Here is a 13781-nt window from a genome sequence, read left to right on the forward strand (position 1 = left end):
CATCTAAAAATGTCAGCGAATTTATATGTAAATTCCCCGTTAGCGGTTTACAAAGTTGAAAATTTTCTAACACCTTTTAAATTCTAATGTTATTTCCTACTAAATGAAACTTCTGATACGATTAGCGGTCTATGATAATAAAACCACCAACGATGATAGTCGTTTTACTATTTAAACCACAAACGATGATAGCGGTTTACTGCTTAAAAGAAATAGCGCTGATACCCGGGGCAGTTCTATGTGGATAGTTGCATGAGAATTAGTTTTTTAACCAATGCAAACGGGGGATTTTTTTTTGATTTCAACAATATTTATGGAATGGTCTAGCAAAAAATTAGAGTACGTGGAATCGATATTAGAGCTTGTTGTTCATTTCCAGGTAATAATGGGGACTTGTTGCAACACGTTATCAATTTATTTTTGAAATCGGAACTTGTAGGGTACCTGTCAACCCCGATTTCAATATCAAGGACTTGAAAAATGGATCCGACATCGGAGACAAATGTTATTTAAGCTTTTTTTTTTGTTGAAAGTAATGTTATTTAAGCTAAAATCATAAAAAAACACCCAATCCCTTTTTCGAAAATAGAAGTTATTTAATAGACTTTATTTTTTGGTAGACGGGCAATAATTTATTCAATTTTATAAATTGACAACAATTCAAAAACCTGTTGCAACAGGTTACTATTCCGATTTTCAAGAACTTGTTGAAACAAGTTCCGAAAATTTTGATAAGGTGTCCTATTTTTTCAAGTTTATAATTTGACAACAATTTTAAGGAACATGTTGTAACATGTTCCGATTCCAATTTTCAAGAACGTGTTGCAACATGGTTTCGATGTTTACGATACCCTGTGTTGCTCACCCCAAAGTAGAGCCATTCACATGGAACTAGGTACATTTTTTTAAAGGTAAAATTAATTTCGTTTAATAAATAGTACTAGTACGACATTTACAATAGAAATCATAACTAGCTAGCAAATAAAAAAAATGAATAAAACAAAATTATAAATCACCAAAAAAATGATCGTTGTGGATAGATTATGACAATGATCAATACCCTCCTTCATGCATTCTTTGATACAACCTTCCATGTGGGGTTTTTCGATCTGTTGGAGATTTGAGATTGATTAAATCTGATTCAATCAATTATAGACGTAAAACTGACATATGTAAGAGTACTACATAAATCTTCATCCATAAATCAATGTTTCACGCGAAACAAAAAAATAGCCTCAAACTCTCACAATGATAGATATAAAACCATGAAAATGGGTAGACATAACCCAATAATATAATTGGGGAGATAAATTCTCCAATAGTAAGAGAACTGAGTTTAATTTATTGCGAACATAAAATCAAAAGTTAGTACAAACAAGGAAAAATGGCTTTCCATACTAGAAAACTAGGGTTTTCAAGAGGAAGAAAGAGAAGAAGAACAAGATGTTCTTGGAACTAGGTGCAATTAAACCTAATTAGTTGGCCAACTGTTGATATTTAAAATTTTGTTAACTCATACAAAGTAGTATCAAAAGGTTTTGCGTGCACCCGATTTATCATGAATTATCTTCTATATTTTTCTTGGCACATTCTATATAAAAAAAATTAATGGTTAAAAGTTTCAAAATCATCCAACTCCGATCACAAATTTTTCAAAATCATCCAACTTCAATTATAAAAATGTCAAAATCATCCATCTCCAATCAAGTATGGTTAGTTGAATATAACACATCCTTAAAGGCTCTGTTTGGTTAGGAGCCGTTAGTTGTTAGCGGTTAGTTGGTTGAATTAGATGTTTGTGTAAAAGTGTTTGATAAATTAGATGTTAGCTGTTTATTATGTAAAATGACCATTAATGACATCGCCATACTTTTTTTTTGAGGTAATGACATTGACATACTTTGTTATTGGTTACTTTGTTTCTCGTACATAACAAATAGTTTATTGTGTTTATTATTTTTCCTTTGTTTTTTTGAATAACATTGAATACATAAAATAATATACTTTTTGTGTAAACATTAAATAAATGAAATAAAATTATTTTTTGAATAAAATTTAAATAAATAAAACAAATTTATTTATTTAAAAAATTATTCTTAATTAAAAATTTTAAAATATAAATTCTTGATTTGCAAGAAATATTACTAATGATACACAAGAATGACTACAATTTTCAAGTTCTTCAAAATACTAATATACAAATTTATTACAACAAGAAACGAGTCTAATAAATAGGGTGAAATGAAGAAGGAAACACGCGTAATGTTTTTAGGAGGGAAATAATATAGGGTACCAAGGTTATAGTGGTAGTAATTTTTATTAGGAAAAAGTCGTTTTACATTCACTTTCTCAAGCCTCTAATTACAAAAGGCTCATATGTCGTCAAAATTAGTTTTTTAACCTCAAAATTCTCTTCTAAGTTTCTCCTAATCTAGTACTAGTACCTCCAATTAGTTTTTTCAGAAAGTCAAACATCTAATTTAATCCAATTTTTTTTTTCTTTTTCTCTCAAAACTCTCATAACGAGACACCCAAAAATATTTTTCACGGAACACCTTCACTTTGATACAATAACTAAAACAAATATCTATATTATTTCCTCCCTAATCTCCCCATTTCTTATTTTATCATGTTAGCTCAAAAAAAGTCAAGAGATGGTAAACCAAAAAGGATTAAAAAAAAAAAAGAAAAACAGAAAAATCCATAATTGTCCAAAGGACGATTCCTTCCTTGGTCTGCTACTCTATCGTTGGTGTCGAGGCTTCCTTGCTTCCCTTCTCGTCTCTCTCTCTCCCACTTTCTCTCTCCTCTTTCCCGTCGTCGTATTATAGCACCAGAAAACAGAGCAGCAAACAAACCCCAACAAAAACACACACACAAAAAGAATTTCCCCCAACTTTCTCTCTCCTCCATATCTCTCTCATCAATTTTATCTCTGATTTCCGAAACTTCGAATATCTCATCTTCTTTCCATTCCCATCGCTTCACTCTTCCCCCAATTCTCTCCTTTTTCTCTCTCCTCCAGGTGCTTCTTCCTCCATTTTTCAGATTAATACTGATGTTTTTCTCACTTTTTATGGTTTCTTTTATTTTATTTTTATTTTGTTGTAATTTTTGAGAATTTCTCGTCAAAATGGGATCAATATTTTTTTTAGTTCTGGGTTTGTTTATTTTTCCCTAAACATTGATTTATAATTTTATGTATATTTTCTTGGAATTGAGATTTTGTAGCTGTTTTGATTTATTATTTTTGTTTTTTTTTTTGTTTGCAGGGATGCAATCTGAGTTGGGTTTGGTAGTAAATTCAGCTTTTCGAGTTGAAAAACAATATGAAGATGTTGGATTGTACAGCATAAGAATTAGGGTTTTTGGATTAGCTTGATTGTGTGAATTGGAGGAGTTTTATTTTTCCCCAGTGGGAAATTGGAAGTTGTTTCCATTTTTGTCTTGGGTTGATGGGGAATAAGCTGGGGAAGAGGCGGCAGGTGGTGGATGAGAAGTATACAAGGCCGCAAGGGCTGTATCAGATCAAAGATGTTGATTATAAGAAGCTTAGGAAGCTTATACTCGAATCGAAGCTTGCTCCATGCTACCCGGGAGGCGACGAGTGCGATTGTGGTCTTCTTGAAGAATGCCCCATTTGTTTTTTGGTTTGTATAATTTCTACTTTGGCCATTTTGAATGAATATTTTGTCTATGTCACTATGTGATGTTTTTGGTTTCATATGGTTGTTGCACAGCCGGAAGTGGGATGTGGGTGAGGATGACATGCTTAATCATATCATAATGCAATGTTTTTCCCATTTTTGTACTAGGTGTTGTTTTGATTTCATATGCTTAATTAGGCGTGGAGCTTGGGATGTTCTTTTTTTCTGGGGTCAAGGTCATAAAATTCAACTTTGATTTTTCGTAATGTTATAAGAACAGGAGGAATTGGTTGTTTCCAGCGTATTAGAATGTATTATTGTTCCTTTTGTTAGGTTCTTATCAAATGTATAATGTGGATTTAGCCTATAGAATTTGAAATTTGACAACCTTCTATCTTATCTGTTCTCTTGAATTGAGGTGCTTCAAAATGGAAGAAGTTTATTCGGTTTTAGACAAGGAGGTCTTACCCTTGCTTTTCTTTCTTTTGAGGTGTTTGGACTAATCAAAGTGTCATGTATTTCTGTTGTTGTAGTATGCTGTTGAACTCTTCGAGTTTGAAATTTCTAAGTAAGCTGTTTTGTTCTTGCAGTATTATCCAACTCTCAACCGGTCAAGATGTTGTATGAAAAGCATTTGTACAGGTACCTGTAAATACAGCCTTTATGTGGATCTATTGTCACACCAGTAAAGGGAGGTTGGTGGTGAATATTCAATTGTATTTGGCTTATCTGTTTCTTTTGTTCCTTTGTTGGCAGAGTGTTTCCTACAGATGAAGAATCCAAACTCAACTAGACCTACACAGTATCCTTCTTTATTATTCAGTCTTATTTGCAATGTTCTTGTCTATATGGGATCAGGCATCTTATTTGACTTCATCAGGATGAGAGACTCGACTTCCCTTAACTTGTATATAGATGTCCGTTCTGTAAAACCTCAAATTATGCTGTGGAGTACAGGGGGGGAAAATCAAAGGAGGAGAGGGGACTAGAGCAAATAGTAAGACATGCTTTACATGCTTTGTCATACTCTTTTCTCATTTTACTGCGGTTAGTGCTCTAAAGTAGATGGCGGTTACTTATGTTTATATTGGACACTTAATCAGGAAGAACAAAAGGTCATTGAAGCCAAGATTCGGATGCGGCAGCAGGAAATGGAAGAGGAGGAGGAGAGACAACATAAGAAAGAAGAAACAAGCTCTTCAGAAAGAGACCCTCGGACAGAAAATATTGATTGTAGCACATCGGGAGGTGTAGAGTGTGAAGAAACTGCCCCTTCTCAAGATTCAAATGGTACACAAATGCTCAGACAACCCCATACCAGACATGGCAGGTGTGTCACTAACTGTCATCTCATCTTAGCATATTTGTAATGAGTTTCCCTCGGGAAGGTTTTAGATAACAGTAATTTTTGGCTAGAAGTAAATATCTTGCTGCTCTTTTTTTAGACTTGCCAGTGTTCTCTACAGCCAATACTTTTTTATGATGTGTATTTTGACACAGTTGAGAATATTTCAAGGAATGCTTGGGGAAGTCTCTGTAACATCCCTTAGCTTTCTGACACAATTGGGAATATTTTCAAGGAATACTTGGGGAAATCTCTGTAAATCCCTTAGTTTTCTCTTATCCAAAAAAATATAAAGCTCTTTATTTATTTTCCTGGAGAGAATTCCTGGTAAAATCTGAATGTTTGGTGGTCATATGCATAGTTTAAGGAGTTTAGCTGAGTGGAAAGTGACTATTGGTGGGAACATGTGGAAGTGATTTGAAGTATTAGGAATCTCATCGTTTAGGAACTGCTTGCCTCTGTCAAATGCCTAATTACCAATGAGGTTGATTATAAACAAATATAGCTGCGATGTAAGCTAGAATAAGCCAATAAGGTTGTTGAACATAAATTCTATCAGAATGGACGGGAAATTATTGGGCAAATGCTCTGAACTCAATCAAACATATGCCTTGAGATGGTGGAAAGAGTGGAAAATGATATGCCATCGAGATGATTACCTGTCTGTGACTCTGTTCAGTTATTTTGTATTGAATGAGTTTTCTAATGTGTCAAAGGATGTTTATAATACCTGATAATATGTATATGGATTTTCTAATATATTTCTAAATCCATATAGGATGCACATGTATGATTTTCTTGTCACAATTTGACAATGGCTTTGGATGGCAGTCACCTGTCCTTTGTGTAGCTCTATTATGCTACTGTTGCTAGAGACACTTATATGGTGTCCCGCGAAAAATAAGAATTCAGCTGCTACCATTTATCGAGGAATATGCGAAACTTGAGGGAGAATGTTCAGGGACATTTATATCTATATTTTATGGAAGCATAAATTGTATGAGATGTCAATCCCTTTGCATATCAAGAGTGGATTTTTCTTGTAGAAGCATCTGCAACTTATACCTAGAGGGAAGCAATAATACCTCGTTGGCAAGTTACATTCAACAAAATTATCTATTTGCCAAGTATTACTCAATACTCATAATCACTGCCAGAGGAATCTTCGTCCTTGAAGCACACATGCTTGCAAGACATGGAGCAAAATTAGTCGGGATAGTCATAAATTCCCAGCGAGCACTGAACTTTCTTCATTGGGCAACTAGCCAAATTTTGGTTTCACACTTTCTCAAATTTTTATATTCAGTAGTTTAAGAATGAATGAAATGTATGCTGGCATCCTCTTCTATTTTAGAGTTCATTTGGTAGCTATTCCCCTACGCATATGGGAACAATTGATTGGCGATAATAGTTGATAATTGATATGGGGTGAAGAAGCTATTTCTCTTGCTGAAATTGTAGGCAAACCGTTTATCTGGCTATAAATTGACCGCTTCTTTGTAGTCATAAATTAATAAGGCCTTATGCTAGTAATGCTACAATCTACTATCATAATGCTCCCAAAATTGAAAGATCTCAGAGGTATCAGCGTACGATGGTGAACAAGTGATTGGACTCATTATAGTGTTAGTAAACATCGTCATTATCCTTGCAGGAAAAACCTTATTTTAAGTAGAGCCAAACAGAATATGCTTGGGATAGACTTTGATAATCGACTAGGATGTGAAGTTCTATTTTGGATTGTTCCAGTTTTCATACATGAACTCTTCTAACCTTCCTAGTGAACTGTTTGTAGCTCTTGTTGGATTTGTGCTGTTGGATTTACAATGGGCTCAATGAGAACTTGTTCCTCCCCACTTTATCACTTCCAAGACACACACATTATCGATTTATGAATGTTGTAGTTCTTTTTTCCATCCTTTTTAAGAGCTGGAAATTTTGCTTCAAGTTACAATGACAGCTTGGATATTACCTTTTTGGAACTTCTCATGACTTGATTATAGAATAGTATCCCAATAGAACTTTTTCTGTTATTTAGACATCTACAGTAGGCTTGGACCCTGAATTTTATAAACTTCTAGTAGGCTCCTGTCTTATCAGAATGTCAATCTAAAAGACTGATGATATTGCACCAAGTTTCCACAGATACAATGTACTTTTATGTTGTGTTGACTTCTGAATCATGAGTTTGTTTTAGAGCCTGGCTATTGCTATGCAACAACTTACTGCCCCTTTCATTAACATAAGCTGAATGAGATGATGTTTGGAGTCTGGTAATGTATCATGCTTGTGTCCAGCAAGCAATCTAGGGAACAAATGACGGCAATTTGAGCAGATAATAGGAATTAATTCAAGCTACACAAATGAGCAGCAGTCCAGACAGCTTTTGTTTCCATTTGACTATGGGGCATTTCTGCTTATCTTGAATTGATTGTAATCATTCTTTTTGTATTGCTTTGTCGATCCTGGACAATGAGGATACAGCTGGTGGCATATCAATTAGCAAAAAAAAATGTTTGTGGAACGATTTGAAGGAACCTCTCCAATTTGGTTTGGTTTATTTTTGCTGGTGGAGCGGCTTGTCTGCTCTTTTGAGTAAATGGGATAGGTTTCAGGGAAGGGTGACAGCAGATGGTTGATTTAGGCCTTTAGGGAGATATGATTTCTGTTCAAAGTTATAATAAATGAGGTGACGATAGAACAACCAAAATTGTGACTAGTAATGAGAACATGTGGTGTTATGTGGTCGTGATAAAAGTGGTCAAAAGGAATCACAATTTAAGCCCTTGTGATTACTCAACCTGTTGCAGAGGAATTTTGGGGAGATTCCCCGCAAAACCCAATAATATTTAATTGTTAAAATTTCCTAAGTACGTCATGTATAGTAAGTGACTTAGTGTTACATGTTGAAATTTACTTATTATTACATGTTGAAATTTTGTTTGATTTTCATTTTCATTTTTGAATAGAACTAGTGCCTTCGTACATGTCTTTGTAGCTGTGTTACCCAAGCACGGTGTATTTGCCAGTGTACCAGTACGGCCCAACACGCATTCAGGTATGTAATACGGGTTGGGTACGATGATTGGCATTTGGATACGACTGCGGATACAACCAGAAGTTTGTCAGAGGGGAGGTGCATCTGGATGAGATTGGCCTTCTAGATTTCCATACAATTACTAAACTTGATGGCTTTTTAGATCTAGGATTTGAGAGAAAATCCCTAGATTTGTCAATTCAAGATGAAATCCACCATAAAAAGTAAGAAGAATTTGGGGATTTTCTTTTACAGGGAGAAGTAAGAGGCTATTCTGTTGTGGTGGTCGAGCTATGGTAGTGTTCTCCTTCTCTGGTGATGATTGACCATTAGTTTTGCTCGATGCTTCCAGAGCCCTGGTGTGGCGGCTGAGCTTCTCCTTCCCTCCCTCCCTCCCTCTGTTGCAGTCCAGAATCCAGAACTTGCTAAGACCTGAAGTTGTTATTTTGGAGTAGTCACTTAAATATGTGGTTGGTAGGTGTATTTATGTGTGCATTGAAATTTGGATATATTATTTTCATCAATGCGGTGTCCCCTTATGTGTTCTAAGATAGGAATATAGGATAGTGCCCGGGTCCCAAGTTTTCACATGTTCTGTATCAGACACTAAGATCTGTATTTCTGTCCGGAATCTTTACCTGATATGAATTAACACAGCCTTGTGGCTCCCTTTTTTGTGTCTGAGATGAAAGCATTTCGTAGAGGCATCGTTTAGTAATATTTAGAAAGTGGTTCTTCTGAAGAATAGGAAGTGCTATTTTAGTTATTAAGGTGTGTTCTATGAACTTAGTTATTAATCCATTTTATTTCGAAGCTTGAATAAAAGTTGATAAGTAATTATTTTCGGCACAATTATGAAATAGTTATTTGAAGATTATTTGTGAGATATGCAGTAATGCAACTTTGACCAGATTATTTGAAGCCTGGAGTTTGAAACTCTTGGTGTCCATCCACACCGTTTTAAATTAAAAGAATTGTCCTTTGTCGCATATCAATTGCCAGTTCTGTTTTGTATATTTTATTGGATATCTATTTTCTGCTGTTCTGCTTCCTGTAGAATGCTTAAAATATCAGATCATCATAATGTAAACTGTAATTACCCCTTAGAATCTGTTGAAAACCACGAGTGAACTCATCCAGGTCATTTTCCTCCTGGTGGCACTATCAATATTTGTCCTTCATTGACATTATTGAGCACTTTGTCTGGGTAAGACCGTAAGAGGAAAGGGAGGGAAACAAGCTCCCTCTTTCCCTCCCCCTCCCCTTCCTTTCTCTTTTATCTTGCTATCCAAACAAAGTGTAAGGTACCTTTGTAAAGCGTGAAACTTCTTCTATTGGTATCATTCGCAAAGAAGGGCTGTCAGCATTTGTCCTTCATTGCCATTATTTAGGGTATCTTTCTTAAGTTCGAAACTTCTATTTGTTTGCCAAGTAGCAAAGAGGGATTTAATTTTTGTTCTGGAATCTTATGGAGTATTTTCTTAATTTTAGTAGTGTTGGGGTGTTCTGGCAGTTCGCTTCTGCTTCGAAATCGATTCTGAAATAGTATTCAACTTTTGTACCCTTATAAGTCCTGCTGATATGTTGATCTTGATGCAGGGATGATGAATTTGACCTGGATCTTGAAGATATTATGGTTATGGAAGCTATCTGGCTTTCTATACAGGTAATAATTTTACTTATGAATTGCATGCAATAATCTAATGTTTCCGTCATCTTACACAATCAAGCTCACCTATCAAAATGTACAGTAATAGATCCACCATCTTATGATTCAAATGAAAAGCACATAATTATCCCGAAGTGAAGAGTCTGCCAAAAACAATCTTATGTGACTTCTTTTTTTTTATTTTAAAAGATTTCTTTTCAAGAATTATCTTATTGCCTAATTGTCTTAAATGTAATTATGAAGTAGTGGCATTATCATAACTAAGTCAATAGCTCTTTGTTGGGGTTCTCACTTGATAGACAGGGTTTAAGGTACTGCCTATGTTCCTTGAAGATGTACCCATTTGCATTTTATGCGGTCTCCAATATGCACCTTTGACCATTAATTTCTATAACTCTATTAAAAACTTCTGGAAAGTTGGTATTATGAATATTCACATCAATAAGAATGTAACACAAACACTTGATAATAATATTTTCTTGTTTCTACGCTACATCTTCAAGGAGCGAGGTAGTACTTTTAGTTTGAATTAAAATTTTGCACATTTTGACAACTCATAAGATATTCAGTTATTTTTCCCTTAGAGGTTCTTGTGTTTTCTACAAGGTCTCATAAAGTGTTGGCGATGAGCATAAGTATTTCTGTGCTCTCTGAATTTGTAGAAATGGCTATATTTTCTTTTGTCTTGGGGAAAAGACTCATGTTTAAAAACAATTATTGGTATAAAATGCATGCTTCAGTATGAGAATAACTGAAATCCTCGACTTCTTGTATGATCTCGCTGCTATTATGTAATTATGTATATTTTTTTCATATTTCTGGGTGTATGTATGGCCATAGTTCACATTGTTGACACCACCTTTGTGTTCTATGAACTTAGAGCATCTGCATAAGTTATTGTTATATGGCTTACTCTTTTTACCTTACACACACAAAAGGGAAGAAAAGAAAAAAAATGGTAACATTGCTGCCTTTTGTCTCAACTGAAGCAGTCTTGATCAGGCCCAACAGCAATTTGTTTAATCATTTATCTGATTTCTCTCACAAGGGTCTGAAAGAAGGGCTTAGTTATGCTATCTTACTTTTAACAATTTGGGGGCAACTCTTGCTGGATCCTTGATGGAAGAAGGCCGTCTAGGAGAAAATAGTTTTTGTTTTCCTGTAAGAAAATAGTTATTTCCAATTCCAAAGCTTATGTTGCAGTAAATAACCAAATATAGTAGTTGATCGATTTGAAAAACTTTGTTCCTTTATGGAGGCTGCATACTACATTCTGCATGGCAGTTTGTCCCAAGTATCTTCAAACCTGCTGATCTTTTTTCTGTTCTGATTGCCTTTTCGTCACGTTATTCTAGGAGAACGGAAGAGCGGAATACTCACTTTCTAATGATGAAGTGCCAGAGCAATATACAGCTGGAGATCACTACATGTCACCAGTGACAGCACCAGCTGTTGGATCATCATCATCCCCTTCTGGTGGTCTTGCATGTGCAATTGCAGCCCTTGCCGAACGCCAACAGTCAACCGGAGAATCTTCCACCCACTATAGTGAGCCAGTATCACGTTTAGACATGCTTCCAAGCAGTAGCAGGAGTTCAAAGAGGATGAAGAAGACACAACGAAAACACGCAGAATGCTCCTCTAAGCAAATTTGTAGTTCAAGTATGATATCTGAAGGATGTGAGGTTAGTCCTGCACTAGAAGTTGCTGAAGTGGGAACTAGCTACATTAACTCAGATGACTCTGAAGGTGAGGGTGTTATACTTCCGCCACCACCACCTCCACCAATGTATCGTAGGTGGAACTCCAAGAGGGGAAAAAATATTCAAAGAAAGTACTCATTTGAGAGAGCCTCATTCAAGAATTTGCATGATCGAAGGGTGGTAGCAGAAGACTGGGAGTTTGACCATGGCTCAGAGGTTGCTGAGGCTGGGACCACTTATGCTAGCTCTGATGAGTCAAATGAGGATATTCAGGCTGCTGTGCTGCCGCCACCACCACCACCACCACCACCACTTCTGCCTCCTTATGTAGTTGGTTCTGGCAGTGGTTGTTCAGATCATGGTGAGTACCTACTCCCTCCACCATATGTTACAGATAGTGGCTTCCAGTCTCCCATCCCAGGCCCCATAGTTCCTGAGAATTTTGAGGAACAGATGATGTTGGCAATGGCTGTTTCGCTAGCTGAGGCTCGAGCTAGAACAACTGCTCAGGGAGTCGCATGGCACTAGGTTTAATTAGTAATTATGGTTGTATTTGTTCTCTCTACACTTCTCCCGACCTGTACCCCTCGACCATCCTGCCTTCATCAACAGGAGAAAAAAACAAGTCAATACACACGTATGTAATAGGAAACTATAAAGAGCAGATTTCAGCAAGTGATAGGTTTGTTTGGGTTTTATGATATTTGAAACGATTCATGTGCCCTGTGATTTCCCCTCTTTTTTGCCCTTTCTTTTTCTTCTCTACCATTTAATAAACAATGGTTATTGTAAATCATTTTCGAGGTGTATGATTGATTTGTCAAGGCAATCTGGTATTGCAATGTGGATCTGCTTTAAGTTTCTGGTCTCAACTCTCAAGTAAACTTGTCATGGTATTTCCTATTTCTTCCTCAGCAGATGACTTACAAATGTCAACATGAATAATCTACATTAACTGCTTCGAAATCAAGCCATTATGGCAATAACTTGAACCTGAGACCCAATTACGGTCAACTCTTGATTTTGCGCTCATCTCAAATACTCCTTTGGTATTTTAAAAAGAGATATATTTTTCTTAAACGGTCGTATTTTAAAAAGAGATACACTTTCATTTTTTGACATGTCTTGGTCCGAGGTCCGTTCATACCCACACAAAAAAAAAAAAAAAAAAAAAAAGTAAAACAAAAGAAATTGGAAAAGATGACCCACCCTTAAATAAATGGGTAAAAATGTTAACTTGTTATATCTGTCAACGGTAATATAAGCGTTGTCATTGTTGTATTAAAATACTGTCACAATCACCCAAAAAAAGGAAATGAAATGAAATAGGAGAAGAAAAGGGACCACTTAAATGAATAGGTAAAAGTGTTGCATATTAAATGAATGGGTAAAAGTATGTATACAAAGTATTATATAAGTTTTGTCATCGTTTGCATAAATAATGTCATTGTTATATTAAAATACTGTAATTGTTTTATTAATTACTGTCATTGTTGCCGATACTTAGTACTTTGTTTGACTTTTCAACGCATTAAGTGAAATATTGACCACATTGTTGGCCAAAATTTGAAATAAAAACGTCGAATCTAGCTCGAAAGTTGGGGCCATTTTGAGGGTTTCGTCTTATGTGTTATGGGATAGGGAAATGTAGCATAGAAACAAGAAAATATATTTCTTATTCTCTACTTTATTCATCCTTTTAACTATTTTAATAGAGTAATTAGACTCATTATTTACATAACATTTCCAGAGATAATTTTTTTTTATCTTCGGGATCGTGCGTGCTAGTGCACGGTCTAACAACCAGTCATATTACAATATGGAAAAAACACTATCCATTTTGACAATTTCATGTGATTAAATATGATATACGTGACTTATGTTTAAAGTGATTCCGGAAACATGATTTTGAGTACAGATTAATCATGTGACGCATCTCTATTAAAACCAACCGCTATTGAAATAAATACAGTACAGTAACTGAGTAACGTCCTCTCCTTAAGAAGAATTCAAAAGGGTAGAATGAAGTTTTGAAAGTGGACAAAAGGACAAGAATAGTAGAGAAGTGAGATACTGCTATCACAAATTCTTAAAAGTTAAGCTTATATATGTAAAAGTTATGTATTTTTTAGTGATAAATTTTTTAATTTTAGTAAAACTTATTTCTTTAAAATGACAAATAATATATAAAATTAATCATTTAACCTTTTAAAATGTTTATCTATCAACTTTTTTATTACTAATATAAAAGTTAATCAAAACTAGGTTAAAAGTTATCTTGGTGTACAATAAATTTATTGTACAACTAGTGCGCCCAAGACCTTTTGTACTACTATACACAGACACAGTACTACCAATTGTCTGTTGGTTTAGTGGTGGT

The 13781-nt window shown here is 35.1% G+C and overlaps 1 protein-coding gene across 1 annotated transcript; it reads left to right on the forward strand.

Annotated features, from left to right (window-relative positions):
• Positions 1-2718: 2718 nt before the first annotated feature.
• On the forward strand, positions 2719-12249 carry LOC110805741 (E3 ubiquitin-protein ligase DA2). Its single transcript, XM_022011371.2, has 8 exons — positions 2719-3025; positions 3273-3650; positions 4238-4289; positions 4404-4449; positions 4563-4644; positions 4751-4977; positions 9629-9695; positions 11054-12249. Exons 2-8 carry the CDS (start codon positions 3456-3458, stop codon positions 11927-11929), a joined length of 1545 nt encoding a protein of 514 aa, XP_021867063.1. The 5' UTR covers positions 2719-3025; positions 3273-3455; the 3' UTR covers positions 11930-12249.
• The last annotated feature ends 1532 nt before the right edge of the window (positions 12250-13781 follow it).

Source organism: Spinacia oleracea, chromosome 4 (assembly GCF_020520425.1).
Source record: "Spinacia oleracea cultivar Varoflay chromosome 4, BTI_SOV_V1, whole genome shotgun sequence".
Classification (NCBI taxonomy): Eukaryota; Viridiplantae; Streptophyta; class Magnoliopsida; order Caryophyllales; family Amaranthaceae; genus Spinacia; species Spinacia oleracea.

What these genes read in the sequence shown, in the direction of transcription:
- LOC110805741 (XM_022011371.2), top strand. Translation starts at nt 3,456, where the DNA reads ATGGGGAATAAGCTGGGGAAGAGGCGGCAGGTGGTGGATGAGAAGTAT. An exon ending in TATGAAAAGCATTTGTACAG is followed by an intron (nt 4,290 to 4,403) that starts GTACCTGTAAAT and finishes CTTTGTTGGCAG; the next exon opens with AGTGTTTCCTACAGATGAAG. An exon ending in AACTCAACTAGACCTACACA is followed by an intron (nt 4,450 to 4,562) that starts GTATCCTTCTTT and finishes ACTTGTATATAG; the next exon opens with ATGTCCGTTCTGTAAAACCT.